The sequence below is a fragment of the Rhamphochromis sp. 'chilingali' genome (assembly GCF_963969265.1).
Source record: "Rhamphochromis sp. 'chilingali' genome assembly, chromosome: 11".
In the NCBI taxonomy this organism is placed as follows: domain Eukaryota; kingdom Metazoa; phylum Chordata; class Actinopteri; order Cichliformes; family Cichlidae; genus Rhamphochromis; species Rhamphochromis sp. 'chilingali'.
In genome coordinates, this window is record NC_137938.1 from 20,120,742 (window position 1) to 20,136,372 (window position 15,631).

The 15,631-nt window shown below is 38.8% G+C and overlaps 1 protein-coding gene across 7 annotated transcripts in view; it reads right to left on the reverse strand.

Moving 5' to 3' along the window:
* The window catches only part of creb5b (cAMP responsive element binding protein 5b), a 39,366-nt gene extending 24,916 nt beyond the window's left edge, over positions 1-14,450 (reverse strand). For 2 of the 7 annotated variants that reach the window (XM_080897159.1, XM_080897160.1), the window contains exons 1-5: positions 9,579-9,839; positions 4,940-5,017; positions 4,523-4,616; positions 2,578-2,699; positions 1,082-1,239 (exon numbers count right to left, since the gene is read on the reverse strand). In XM_080897159.1, coding sequence (XP_080753285.1) covers positions 1,082-1,239; positions 2,578-2,699; positions 4,523-4,616; positions 4,940-5,017; positions 9,579-9,695 — 569 coding nt within the window. In that variant the 5' untranslated portion in view covers positions 9,696-9,839. Of the gene's footprint in view, positions 1-1,081; positions 1,240-2,577; positions 2,700-4,522; positions 4,617-4,939; positions 5,018-9,578; positions 9,841-10,145; positions 10,291-14,431 lie in introns of those variants that run through there. The other 5 variants (XM_080897163.1, XM_080897162.1, XM_080897161.1 and 2 more) reach the window with 5 other exon arrangements.
* Between the last annotated feature and the right edge of the window lie 1,181 nt (positions 14,451-15,631).

Genomic DNA, 15,631 nt, shown 5'->3' on the forward strand with positions numbered 1-15,631 from the left:
TCCTCCAAGGGGTTGAAATTCCATCCCTGTCCTCAACAAAGAGCCTGATGGGGTGTCAGTCAGACTTAGTGATGGGCCTCCCATCCAATATTCACTAGCTCCCGAAGCTGTAAATCTACACAAGACAGCCTCAACACAGGGCTGGCCTAACTCTGAGCCATCTCAATGTCTAACAAGTTTGCCACAGGCCTGGTTTACAGTAACAAAGCCCTGGCACAGATTTGAAGGTGGCTGAAGTTAAAGCACAAGGAATGAATGAGGTCAGTGGAGAGTCCTCATGTGGGAAAAAAGGTGCATAAATGTTTGTGTGCGTTTCCTATAACCGTTATGTCACTGACGTATTAAGACAGAACTGCAGCAGAGGGAAAGACGTTTCACTCAAAGAGATGACAGCCCTGCAAGAGTTGGCAAAATTTATGCAATCAATACCCAATGCAATACCCCAATCATTACGTACAGTGTGCATATACAAGTAATAAGCACAAAGAAGCAACCCACACACATTGTAATTAATATGGTTTCTCTATCTGCAAAGGTTCCAGAGAAGCAGAGCTCTAAGGCAGCTGCCATTCCCATACTGTGAAAAGAACTATTTTAGAACATGAAATGCTAAACCTGTGTAAAAGCGGTCACGGCTTAGGCTTCAACAATGACTTCATCTTATCCTCTGGGACCCTCTTTGGCATGCTCCGCTATGGGACAACAGTGAATGAACAGCAAAACACGAATGGCAAGTCCCACACACACTGCTCCAAATGTAATGAAACACTGACATTGCCTCAGAGACAATGGGGGGGATGACAGCTGGCACAGAAACAGAGGGACCAGGATGAGACTGAGGCTGTCAGTATAACAGGGGCACACTTGAGGTGAGAGAATCCCCAAAGATCACTGCGCTTGTCAGGCGGTTTTCAGTCTGTCATCAATTCTCAGCAGTGCTCAACAACTGCTGTTTCATGTCATACAGAAAAGAGAAAATGCCTCTCTCAGTAGCAAGTTTCATAAAACCTGTTTGTACCTGTTACTTGTATTTACGCTGCTGATGTTTAACGACATCTTTCGGCCACTGCGGTCTGCTTACCCTATCTGTCTATTTGTTGATGGAGCCTGAGTTATGACAGAGCTGGACTGAGGAGAGGGCAGGGCCTGCTGGATCACTATGCTGGTATCATGATTGCCCATTCGTGAGTGGGACTGCTGGTGCTGGCCTTGGCCTGCTTGGCCATGCAGTGAAATGTTCTGTAAAGAGAAGAGAGGAGGCGAGTGAGCACAGTATAGAGGTTTAGGACTCTATAAAGAGCATTTTCAAGTGCAAAACAACACAAGCATTTCAACCATTTGGCCTTGGACTTCACACATTCAGTGGGTGGGAATGGGTAATGAGGAACTAAGTAAGGTATCATCTACAAGCTTTTCTGTGCTGAGCTGAGAGTTTATTGATGACCATATTTCCTTTATTTTTATTTTACCAACAGTTTTTAACTGTCACATTATGAATATTCATACTAAAATAGCTGCAAGTGATAGAATACTCACACTCACGTATCTCTCACACACTTACAGTGCCATAAAGTATTTTGCATTGCAGTACAATTACTTAATCTTCACCATTATGATAGTATATTGCAGGATATGGAAATAAGACTATTTCATACTGTCTTCTTGGTGTTTTCTTAAAGTTTCAAATTTTTAACTCTTATCTTGTTGTGCTTTACACTCCCTGCAAGTCTTGCTCTGACTCGCCTCCTGCTGACTTGGCAAAGCCTCCCATCATAAACCACACAGGCTGGGCAGCCTAGACATGGCTGACCTGAGCACGCACGATCTCCAGAGCCAAACCACAGAGACAACAGCTTAGCTGCAGCAGGGACTGCACACACTCCCAGACCTTAGATAAGCAGTCTGTCTTGTGGTGATTTGACTATTACCCATGTTTCAGGTCAAGGTGCTTCAGGGCAGATGTATAATGCATAAATGATCATGTTCTTTGTCAAACGTCAGTGTTTGTGACTCTGCTCACATACAAGACTGTCTGGTCAGTATTTTTTCCTGATTACTGCTGAAAAAGATGTCTCAGGGGTCTGTCTGTCTGGGAGAAATAGGACTCCTTCTCTAAGCGATGAAGATCTGTTTGAAGCTGCAGGTGGAGAACCTGATATCTTTTGTCCTCATCTGTGATGGGTGACAAATCTCCACCTGCTAGCCCTGTCTGTCACTGTTGACAAGTCAGATGAGGTTAAAGCAGCGTGGCACTAGTGGCATCACGAGAACTAGACAGGGAACATATAGTTTGGATAAAAGAGAGAAATATAGCAGAAATATTAGCGGTGAATAAACACTTGTGGCTATCCATTTTTGAACAAATGGGCAGAATGTGGTTGCATGAGGTCTATGTGTTTCCAGTCTATAAAAAAAATGTGTTATCAGCTCATGCAGTGTGAGCCGCTGTTAGCGACATTACTCATGTGATCACTCCAGATAAGAGCTCTTAACCACCTAACCTCTGTGGCTTTGGTCTCATCTGTTTTTTGTTTTGTTTTTTTTAGTCTGAGTTTTTTTTCCTTTTTGTTCCAGTACCTGTTTACTGTCCTCTTCTTCCTGGGCTTTGCAAAATTCCTGCTCAATTGAGCAGTCCAGGTCACTGAACAAGCCCACCTCCTCACAGTTCTTTAAAAAACGTGTTGGCGTAGGTGTCTGGTCTGTAAACGAAGAAAAAATGTTTTTCAGGTTTAAAAGTAGAATGTGGACCTTTAAAAGTTAGAGGGAAAAGAGTTTTAAGGGGTTCCAAATGGCAAAATATATCCGCAAGCGTAGTGTTTTCGTGAAAAAGTTGATTTCATATTTGTCTTTTTCCTTTTCCATTTTGTGATATTGTGTGATGCTTTTGTAAAAGATGTATGCCTAATTCTCATTTGCATACCTGAAACATATATACAATGTAAAAACTTACGCAGGCAAAATGAACCAAAATGCAAATATGCGCACAACAGTATTTAAAACAGGAACCATGTCTGCAAGAAGTTAAATGAGACACGAGAAAGCATTTAAATCTGTTTTGACAGCGCAGCATGTTTTATTCTGATAATTTGGATAGTTTTACTGCTAACTTTTAATTTGATTCTGTGACTCTTCTTGTACTCTCCGATTTTTATGTCTTGTATTTTTTGTATTTTCTGCCTCATTGTTCCTTACTCTAAAAAAATGATGTCCAATTATGTGAGCCAAAGTTTTTACCAGCATGCACTTTAAGCAAGCTAATGGAGACCAATCCAAAAAGAATAATGAACGTACACTGTTGTTGCACATTGTGTTTTTAAGTAAGCATTACTTGTATTTAGCCGATGAGAGACACTACTTTTGACAGCCCAGTTTTTTGCTGACAAAGTACAGATCCCACCTACAGAGTGGGGTCTCATTTGTCGAGCTCAGTCAAGCTGTGGTATTCAGCTTGACATTGTGGGGGGTGCACGCAGATCGGGTTTCAGACTGTTGAAGGTGATTTTGGGATCACAGTTGTTTCAAAGGCTAAAAGCATACTCCATGGCGTGTTTATCCATTCTGGCTAGACTGAGGATTGACTCAAACTTTCGTCATGACGTGTGTACTCAAAACACAGTTTTACTCTGCAAATATACAGCGCCGTTTCGATCTGCAGAGACTGACGATATTACTCAAGCTCTATTAAGAAACCGAGTAATGTCAGTTTTTAGTCGAGTCAATGCAAAGCAAATAGAGCAGGTCAACTTTAGGTCATGAATTATAGTACTAAAAGTTAAGCGTAGACAATTTTGCATGTGACATTGTGTGTCTGAGGTGTGACTTTGTGTGCTGCATAACCACTGATTATTTTATCCTGAGTTCAGTGTATCAGTAAGAAAGTAGTCATAGTTGTAACTCAGGCGAAAAGCGATAAAGACGCCTGGCTTAGAAAATCTGATCCTACTGACTACCGAGTGTAAACAATAAAGAAGAAACTACTTGAATAGTCTGGCTGTAGCAATTTTTACTAGACAATGGCTGATGCATTAGGAATGTTATAAGGAGTAGAGATCTACACTATTGGATTGGCCGCTACTATTGGTTTGACTCTTACTGGACTTTTGAAACTCTAGATTAATGTCCAGATCAGCGGCTCAACTGGGCTTTTGCACCCTGTAAAACTTCCTTTCTTTCGACGTGATATATAGAATGATGACGCACCGAGTGACAGAAAAGCGCAAATCACATGAAGTAACAGGAAAGACAAGCTCACACATAAAATGCTCATTTGTCCAGTTTTTGTCAGGCAGCTTCTTTATATGTTACTGAAGTGTTCATTGTGAATGACACTAAGCTGTAGGGTAGCATGCCTCATATGATTTACATTATTGCAAACAACTTCTGGAGGCACTGTAAAGCATACTGATGATAGACGAGTGTGTCTGTGCATGAGTCACAAAGACACAGCTGCAAACAAACTCCAAGTTTCTTTCAAACTCTGCTCAAATAGTGAGGTAGTCTGTATTGAAGGAGCATAACTCACCTGATAACATGTTGTCGTTCTTTATGGAGGGGAACTTAAGGGTCATCTCATGTTTGTGTCGATGTATCATTAGATGGTCCTCTGTGGGGAATCGCTGTTGAAAAAAAAAAGAATTGTACATATGTAAAGAGACAAGTATGAGTAACTGATAGGAAATGAAGCACTACCCTAAAATAACATTCACTGTTATTGTAGTCATTCTTGACTACATCCTAAAAGAAACTTTTTTTTCTTTAGGTATTTTAACACTAGACCCGATCACAGTTTGTGTTTCAAGCACTTCCATGGTATTGCGCTTCTCCCTCATGCGCGAGAGATAAATCTACTCCGAATCCCTCTTTGGTGTATTGATATCACAGGCAGACATACATATACACATGCACATGTACGCATTGAGTTTTATCACGACAGTCTCACCTGAGAACAGCCAGGAGCGTTGCACACGAACGGCCTTTCCTGGTCCGAGTTCATCACTCTGGCCAACTTCTCATAAAACTACAGAAAAAGACAAAAGAAGAAAGCAGTGAGGAGAGCTGAATAATTTTGCTTTCCTTAGACGAGGGAAAATACGCTCGTGTCATGCTAGACATGAAACTGCTACTGCACCTGCACTAGTTTTCTCACGCTACAGTAATCTGGGCTCCACTAAAATGACATCAAGGCTGAGGTTGTGGAAACACTGGGTCCAATAACTTTAGCAAAACTCAACCACTGGGAAAACTTTTAAATATTTCGATAGATGGATTTTCTTTATATCCACGTTTTTATTGCACATTACCACATAGATTGTAACACACTTTAAAGCTGGTAATAAACAAAATGAACAAATGTATCTATATAGACATTGCTTCTCAGTACTTATATATTTTTTATTAAGGCAGCTATGTAGTAAGACAAAATTGACTTTAAATAAAAGGCACTTACATCTGGAAAAAATAGCTCCACATTTAAGTTTCAGCCATACAGTCATCGGTTTCTTAATGAATTGATTCGCTGGTTATGCATCTTTTAGTGAGAACAAGAAAAGGAAGCAGCGGCTGTGCAGCCGTGCACAGTCAGAAAGTGCAGCTTATTTGATAGAAAGAAGAAAAGGAACTTTAGTTGGTGTTAGTTTTAAAGCTTAAAAATAAGCGGGCCTCAGGTTTTTTAACGTGCACTTTAGGAACTTCTCAGTGCACCCATATCATTTTAACTTTAAGAATTCAAAGCAAAATGGGACAAGTGATGGTAAAAGATAAAAACACTAAAAATAAACCTCTACAAATTATTTCAAATTTTATCCTTTTCCTCTTTTAACTTTGAAAAACCCAATCAGGCAAAACCAGTTAAAGAAGTCAAAATTTTCAACTGTATTTTTTTCATACATTTCAAATAAATTACGGAAACAACAGTTGGATTTTAAAATATATCGATCAACATCAAACGCATTAAACAACACCTATGTGAAATATGATATCCACATGATGGAGCGCACACATTCAAACATTTATATTGCACAGGTTTACAGCATCTTACTTTATTGTTCCTGCCAATAATTTTTTTAAATTATTTTAGGCAGGAATAGGAAGGAATATATCTTTTTATTATTATTACTACATTTTATTTTGACGTTTGACTTTTTTTAAAAGTGATATTCAGGATGCCAACCACTTGTAAGCTTACCAAGGCAACACACACAGTATACTTGAAGTTTGGTCAGATTCTGAGCTAAATTTTTGCTTGCATTTGCATTTTTACTGAAACAATTTTTGTTAAGATCTTTGTGTTTAGACAACATTAAACACAGAAATTTATCTCACTTGTGTAAAAGAGAAAAACGGTTTTCGTCACAGTCTGCAAACTACTGAGCAAAAAATATTATTTGTGCAATCCTTGTACTTTTTTTTGCGACATCATACTTGGTTCGCAGCTTATTTAGTATTTCGAGATCTTATTATTGTTACAGTGCAAAAGTATAAACTATTCTTCTAATAAACACTAACAAAGAGCCTCTGAGCAGTCATCACATTTCAATAACACAAATGCCAAGCACTTTTAGACGGATGTCGTACCAGATGTTAAGTAAGTACGATTATTTGTCTTTTAGGGTGAAGGTGGACATGAACATGCAAAACATGCAAAACAGGGATGCACCATTATATATAAGGAACATCAGTACTGGCTTATATCAGCCTTTCTGGCTGCCATTTACCAAGTTGTGGAGAACTGAAAGATTTTAATGTAGTTTTCATTGTCTCCCGGCACAAATTATTACATACCGATAAAAAAAACCCCATATATGCTGCATTGGTACTTTCCAAGTTGTTATTTTAACATAAAATTTCTTAACCATTCTTGCATCCCTATTTCACACCCCACACATGGAAACCACACTTGGCTGATGTGTGGTTTCAATGCAAAGCCCACAAAGCGCTTGGGGTGTCTAGCCATATAAGAAATGGATTTTGTATTTAATTATTTAATGATTCTTGGCCTTATGAGCCTTATGAGTCTTGGCTGCATGATAGTTTCACAGAAACCTATTTCTTCTATGTTACAATAACTTAGAATTGCAGTTAAATAAAGAAAATTTGGCATTATGACGTAAAATGAGACACAAAACTTTTTCTGCTTAGTTTTATCTGCTTTTTATTGCACAACTTAAATGTAATCAGAGAAGGGGGTTTAATAAGACACTAAGAGTTTGATGATCATCAAATAGGTCTGTGGTTTATCATGTGTCCTCTCAGTACAACTAAAACATCTGCAGTATTTACAACACTGATACTGGACCACATCATTTTTATTTAATGGCACATTAAACATTTCCTTTTATCGCTTGCATTATTATCACCTCTCCCTCCTACCAGTTCACAAGAACCGCACCACATCTGTAATTCTGTAATAAGTCTGTAATAAGTCAGTGCGGCATGTCAAGTGTCAGGCATGAATACTTTCATACACTATGTGCATGTGTCTTTTTCATAGGTACAGGCTATTTCCTTAAGCGCAGTCAAAACAGTCAAATATTGTGTTATGCTAAGCAGTCCTGTTTTCCTAACAAGTTGTACTTCATGACCAAGCCCGCTTGAACAGGGTCTGGAAAGGGTCTCACTGTCAGAGAGCAATGAGACCTGGTCTCTCTTTCTATCACCAGTTCAGTTCTCTAAAACAGGGCCCCTAAAAACTCACCTGGTCTATTTTGACACAACAAACACGACCAACACTGCTGATCATTAAATAAAACTAAGCGCTAGATGACAAAAACAGTGTCTGTAGATATGGCGCTACTCACTCGTGTATTAAATAAAGGCCCCAAATGTTCATGAAACAGCATGAATCAGCTGTTGTGTTTCAACTCTTGTTGGAACTGTTGTTTACTAGCTCCCTTCTTGATTGCCAGTATGAATTTGAAACAGTTCTTGAAACATAAAAACTTTAAAGCAAGGCATTAAAAAAATAAGAGAAAAATTGTTTCCATAACTGTAAAAAACAGAAACGTTTACCTTCCTGTTCCTGTTTCTAAAACGGGACTCGATCATTCCCTCACATTTACTAGGAAATTCAAACCATATGATACATAAAACTTCCAGCCATTAATTCTGCGAATGCCTCTGCGAATTATCCAATAGCTTTCACACTTCAAATTATCAGCATTCAACGCCCTTTCCTTGGACAGGGCACTTGGCTCTCATTTAATATAGATGTTTTCATTTAGCAGAGGAAATTTGGTTACACTTTACATTAACTGCATCCTGATGTGAGTGAGGGGAAGGATTAGGGTCCGGCATTCGATTTCAAGAGGAACTTGGGAAGAACTCTCCAGGTAGAACGCATATTAGAATTTAAACAATATGGTGAGGAAAAGAAGGGTTGGGGTGCAAAGGCATATGGGGTTAAAGCAAGCACAAACATGCACAGCAATTCAACTCTCCAGCTCCAGTGCCATAACCTGGGCTTTTGAGAGTACAAATTGAAGGAAGGATTACGGCGAACCCTGAGACAACGTACACGGGACCTCTCTGACAATGTCTGCACTGAACTTCTGCTCTTAAACTCAATGCATGACTAGAAGACTGGTTTGACTGAAATATAAACTTCAAAAGCTTTCAATTACTGGTCTCTGACTCAACATAAACTCATAAATCAAAAAATTAACCCTCAGAGGTCTAGCATGGGATTAGCACTGCTCACATTATTCTAACTGTATTATTCTTAGCATTCACTTTGCAGAACTTTGCAGGTAAAGGCGAAAAGAAAGCTCTAGTATTAAAATAAAATGCTCTAACTTCTGTGGTGTACTTGTTGCTCAGACTTGAGACTGCCTTTATGTTTGCTACCTTTTCACACCTTCTATATTAGTAGAGACATTACCAGGGGTACCTCAAGCACAAGAAATGCAACTAACAGTTTACTGCTGCAATCCAGCTTAACATGTAAAAAACATATATCCATGAAGGTTAGTAAATAACACTATTATAGAATAAACAAGTGAATTTAAATGCATTAACTATAGCTTATGATACTTGGTCTAAGTTTATGTAAATCCTAATAATTATTATGAACTATTTTTGGATTATGTATTTTTGCTTTAAAAATAAAAAAAAATTTGTCCAGCAAGTTAACTTTACTCAATCTGATAGGCTACATATTTTTATGGAGACAAATTATTGCAAAAGCTTTCATAGAAAGAAACTCCATCCCAGTCTACATTAAATGCTGAAAAAAGTCGCAACAGGCATAAATAACACTTTAACAGGCGTTATTACGACACCGAATAAAAACTCGGGCACAATAAGTGGAATCGTGTACGAGAAACATGTGTTATTGATAGTGCTGTCTAATAAACATAATGATAGCGGCCGGAGAGCAATCAAATAATTAAAGCATCTTTCTCTTTTTTTAAAAAAGCCGTTCCGTCACAAAGTGCGCACCGTCAGCACAACCTTACTCAAAGTAACCCTCAACATCTTAGCGCTTAATCAAATATCGACTGGCCTGCAGAATGACGTAATCTTGATGAACATTGCTGTTCAAGAGAAAAAGAGGAACATAAATTTAACGTAAACAAGGATACCCTGGGGTAACAGCGTAACCACCGGCCCATTATATTCCAGACAGTCATTGGTGAACCGCAGCACGCACGAGTCCCGAAGATTAGCCTGCTCTGCGTATCCCTGGATGGGACAGGCATGACAATGATGCAGGGGTCCAGCTTCGGAGATTTAGAGCTAAATGAAAACTTAGAAGACGTGCCAAATTGGTGTGAAGTGCAACGAAAAGCGCCCGTTGCAATAAAAATGTTCGTGTTTTTGTCCTTTCAGATAATTTTCTGCAGACTTGCCTTAGCTGCTACTTGACAGACCGAGCTGCAGCGGCACTTGACTCCGCGATTCAACTTCAACAACAGTGTAAGAGACAGGCCAAACACACGGAGCGCGAAGTGACATGACAATGCACTCACTCAAACAAAACTCGCACGACACAAAGCTGCAGACACCAGGAGGTGAAAGAAATAAAACAAAATCACATCTTTAGAAAGACTGCTGAAGCGAACGAGAAAACAAGCTGTTGCATGAAAAAGGGAGAAGGACAAGTGAGAAGAATCGCTTTTTAAAAGAATAAAAATAAAAAGATGACAAACCTGCAGAGGCGCGTGCACGGTCCTCTGCATGGTGGCAAGGCTTTCAACTTACCAAACAAGTGCAGAAAATGTGAAGCAGTCTCTCAGAAGAAACCACGTTGGACTGAGAAAAGATTACAATACGATCTATTTAGAGAGCATAACGTCACCCTGGGTGACGTCACGTGGGATTCCTGAACTTCTAAATCATTGTGGTCCGCTGGTGGGTGGAGCCAGCGGGGGCGGAGTTTGCAAATGCACGCCCAGGGGCATGTATGAACACCGCTGGCCCTTGGTGGGTGTGGTCCAAAGCTGGAGCGCCAGTACAGAGCAATGAGTGCAAATAAACGTGCGGTGCTGCAGCTTCTATCTGTCAACTGCGAGAGCGATAAACGGGAAAACCTGCTAAACAGTCCCACGCGTGAAGTATAATCAAGACCCTGCAAACTTTAACCAACAAAACTGAAACTTTATAATAGGAAGCTCCCTACAAGTAAATAAAAATAATTCTACTATTTGCTGATTTCCAGCTCCATATCTTTATTCTTGGACTCAGTAGCTTTGAACATTAGCCACAGCCTCACAGCAAATCCACTGCTGAACCAAGACGTTTTAACTCCTCTTTTAAAAGCTACACTTCCTTTACGCCAGCTTTCTATTGATTGACTCCCCCTTGCAAACAGAAGGCTTGAACATCAGGCTAGATGACTGGGATGACTATATTAGGGCTGTTTCCTCTCACAGGAGCTTTGATTATGGCAGTATTATCTATTTATGTACATGCGAGAAAACAAGGAAACACAACAAAATCCCCCTTTAAAAGGAACCAAGCAGAAACTGACCTTTACAATGTACCTTGTGTGCGCTTGTGTGACATGATGAGTGAAGTGTTTTTCATGCAAGAATACAAATTTTCTCAGACTTGTAGTCCTCGGATTTGCTAATTCAAAAATTCAAGTAGAATTTGGGAAAACTACCTACAAACCTAAAGAACCTAAAGTAATTATGAAACTGGGAATCTCTTCAAAATAAATTATAATAAACATACATGACCAAGTCTAATGACTCCAGAAACAGGAAAGTTACTTTTTGCCAGAATTACGATTCAGCCTCAGTGACAATCTGCATACTGTATTACTCCCTGACGTTACTGTCAGGGCCTTAGAAACGTGTTTTCGTCAAACTGGCTTCATTTTTTGCTTATGTTTCACAGTGAGACTATAACCTGGCAGGACTCAATGCATCATCAACAGCTTGACTGGCAAATGAACTGAATGTGCAAAACACAGAGTGTTGCCTGTTGCCTTTTCTAAAGTGTGCCTTAGCTACAGCACATAGAAGAGATTTAAACAGCTCTGAAGTATACAAAGCATTTATGTTGGAGCTCTGCACGACCTGCTGGTGCCAACTGGCTGTGATTTCTTGGGCCACAGACACTGGTAGTGAAGCCATCCTCGGTTCCAGGGATTAATGACTCCTCACACATTGAGAAATGTTTACCACTCGCCACTCCACTAGACACACTAAGAGCTCTGTCACTGAAACAATAACGCAGTCTGAAAAGCCCTCATAACTCAGAGCCTCTCCGCCTTTGTCTTTTAACCAGAGCTTTAATCAACATTTATGACATCCTTTTGTCTCTTTATTGCCAATATATTTCCCAACCAATCCAAACATTATGCTCCCAGAGGAGCAGACTATTAAGGTTGGAAAGAGCCGATACAGTTTGGGTCAGTGACCCACACTAAAGTGGACTTGATCTATATTATACTAAACCTTTTATTATTATGCCTTTGTGCAATGCTTCTAGCTAAGATCACCTTGGGAAGATAAGGACCAGTGATGATGCTTTGTTGTAGCAGGTGCAAAAGGTGAAGGAGGCTAATAACAAAAGCGTCTCATAGGTTTTCAATTTTCATCAAAATATAAAGCACTTTAATGAATATTCCACTTTGCAAAGCAGTCAGCTATAGGAAATAGATGTCCAGATTAATGCTGCTCTTCATACCTCAAACAGAGATGACTACGCCCAAAGAGATATTAGTATAAAGCTCTTAGTAACTGTGCAACAACAGAAATCTAAGATATTTAGTTATCTGTTACCGCTCATATAAGCAAATACTTCTCCAAAATTTGGGGTAGAAAAAGCAAAATAGAAAATAGAAATATAAAACTAACAAATGATTGTAGGTCTTTGTCAACTGGTGTTTTCTTGTTTTCACGCACTACTGGTGCATCCTCACCTTACATTTTGGGTTAAAAAAAACTTCTAAAACTCTGATTTTAACCAACAATATATCAAAGCAGTCACTTTAGTCTGTAGATGAGATCATCCATAGTGGTGTGTTTGTTTTAAAATCGCTACGTTTCAATCAGAGGCTTCACCATCGAACTCTTATCACATATTTAAGACCAAGCAAGTCATGACTGTTGTGGCAGAGGGAAAGATGTAAGATAAGACCTAAGCAGCCAAGTCAATTTTACTGGCATCTGAAAGAAGATAGTCTGGGCTTTCCACAGCAGTAGTTATGTTGACAGATTCAAACTTTCTTCAGAAATGTTCTATTTTTTTAAATTACTTAACAGAATAAATTGGTATATAGTCTGAATGTCAAAAATAAATAAATAAATAATGTAGAGTTACTAATTTGTCTGATTTGAAAACATAATCATATCTTTACAAAGCCAGGAAAATATACCAGCCTAGCTGACTATAAATATTGAAAGACATTGCTTCTGAACTGGTGGGAATGTCATTCCAAGTGTTTGCTGTTCAGTGGTTAAAGATCAGGAACTACTATGTGGTGAGGGAAACCTCAGGACATACTGAATATCACAGTGTTGACACTCTGACAATGTCAAGGTCTGTGGGTTGTAAAAGAAAAAAAGTAGAAATATTTGTGTTACTTGAAAAATGAGAATGTTCAGTAATTCACTGCATTGCAAAACAACAATACAGTAATAAAAAATTCAATACTGGTTTATGGGGATGTTTTGCAATTAAACTTCAAAATAAGGATAGAAAACCCTTTACTCTACAGGCAGTTGTTTAACCAGTAAATTTACTTTTGTGCACTGCAACATCTGAGTTACTCAAATTTCAGCATTCAGATTAATCATTGAAATACTGAAATGAAGCTAGTGGTTTGAAACTGTCAAGACTCAGTAATTTCTGTCTTGGTATGTCAACTATCTCTGCTGAGCTTTCTAATGGCCCTGGGAGTCTTGTCCAACAAAATATATACTCTGGAGGGTCCTCAGTAGATAACCTTAGTGGCTTTTTCTCGCTCAAACACTTGACCCTATAACATTTACATTAGGTGGACGATAAATGGTGGTGCCTGAGTGAAAGCTATGGAGATTTGTAATTGTGTAGGATAATCTTTTTGCACAGCACTTGCGAGAAAGTTTATCAGTCTAATGATATATGAACTTGTCTTCTGTGTTACTTAAAGGGGATTATTAATAACATTTTTAACAATAACAATTTTTAAATGTTATATGGCGAGGCTAACAATAACACTATCATAACACCTTTAGATTACATTACAACACTGCATGGATAATATGTTGTGAGTGGTATTTCCATTGTGTTAGTCATCCCTATATGATTTATATTGGCTTGCGGGACCCGCGGTCCTATTACAAATCACTTAAATAAACACACTGATGATTTGAGTTAGAAATAAAGTCCCTAGGGAGCTGTTTTCACTTTCAGCTGTTTGAAATAAGTCTCCACTCCATGCAAAAATGAAGCCAGAAGGACTGAGGTGCCCTTTCTTTACTGTAGAGTGTAGGAGTGAGGAAATTATCTTATTGGTTGACTCAAACTTGCTGGGCAGTTCCCAGAGAACAGAAGGGTTTGGTCACTTACGAGCAGCTATTAAACGTGACTTTGCCTGCATGTGTTTCCACAGTGAGGTTGAACAGTCTATTCAGTACATCCTAAGCCCAAAGAATCCCAAACATATCTATTACCTCATCTCTAAACTTAAGAGTAATGATTAGGTGAAGCCTTACCCATCAAGCAAAAACTTCAATAAATAACAGAGGATAAGCCATGCCAGGATTTTTAAAAGAAACCCATCAGTTTCCTCAAACAAGAAGCTGTGAGTGATGTAATGCTTTCATAGTAATATCCCACAGTGTTCTCATGCATAACTGGAAAAGAAAAAAGTTTTACCATCACTGGTCTGAAATTTGGATGAGCCCAGTTATGACCCATTACACATTCATCAGGCACAGACTCAAAGATACCACACAGTCCATGGATGCAAAAAAAGTAACTAAAGAATTCTTCCACTCACTTTTTTGCCTCTTTAAAAAGGAACATTTGTTGCATATTGTCACATATACATTGTAGAGACCCGTGTTTCTCTCTTACAAGTTGTTGCATCAGTCACTCTGTTCTCCTGAAAACAGTCAGATGGGGGGGGGGGGGGGGGGGGGGGGGGGGGAAGAAAACCAGCTCCAGATTAGATTAATGACAAGGCACAAAATGTTTCAGATCTGTTACTCTGACAAGTAATTTAATTAAATGTAGCGTACACATGCTGTAGTTATTCAGAACCTGTGCACATTTTCAAATTGATTTTATGCATTAATGAACGATGAAAAATGGCAGCATGCACTTAATTCCAGCCTGTCTCTACCTCAGACTACCTCAGAAAATAAAATCACTTTGCAGAACAAGGCATGTGAAGTGCTGTTGATAGTAGGAAAAAAAACATATAAAAATAAAATCCTTAGGAAGGATAAAACCTCTTGTAGGACTATACTGTTGGCTGAGTTAGAGATAGTCCTGGGAGACCTTTAATCCACTGAACATGACTTACCTTTATTCACTGGCCAATACTGCCGCTCTGTGGCCATTAGATGCTCTTAAGCTACTTGTTGCTCCAAAGTGGAATTCACAGCACGACTTATTAATTACCCACATTTACTACAAAATATATGCACATAATTGCAAATGTAACAAGCATCAGTCAGTTCTAGAATACGATTCCGGTGAAGGCAGACACTTAGTTTGTTGAAGTGACGCACATCCTACCTGGCACTTAATTAAAGGTAATTTGAAAACTGAAAGAAAAGGTATACAAATAAGTCAATATAAGGAAAAATATTTGCAGTGACGATGTCTATTAATTAGTCAAGCCAAGTGTGCAAACTCCATGCGTTAAATTAGGCAAACTGTTCAAAAAGCAACTTCCTATAAAGCATTACAAGAACTATATAGCCAACTACCGTACTACACAGTTTCTAGGAATGCAGTTTGTTTGTTTGTTTGTGTGTGTGTGTGTGTGTGTGTGTGTGTGTGTGTGTGTGTGTGTGTGTGTGTGTGTGTGTGTGTGTGTGTGTGTGTGTGTGTGTGTAAAATCGCACTTTTGTTATTAGATAATTGTCATTTAACGTTTACTCATCTGCTGTTTTACTTGATAATTCAAATTTGACCAACAGTTCACGTAATTATAAACAAACTTTTAATTTTTTAAATAAGTGATTAATGT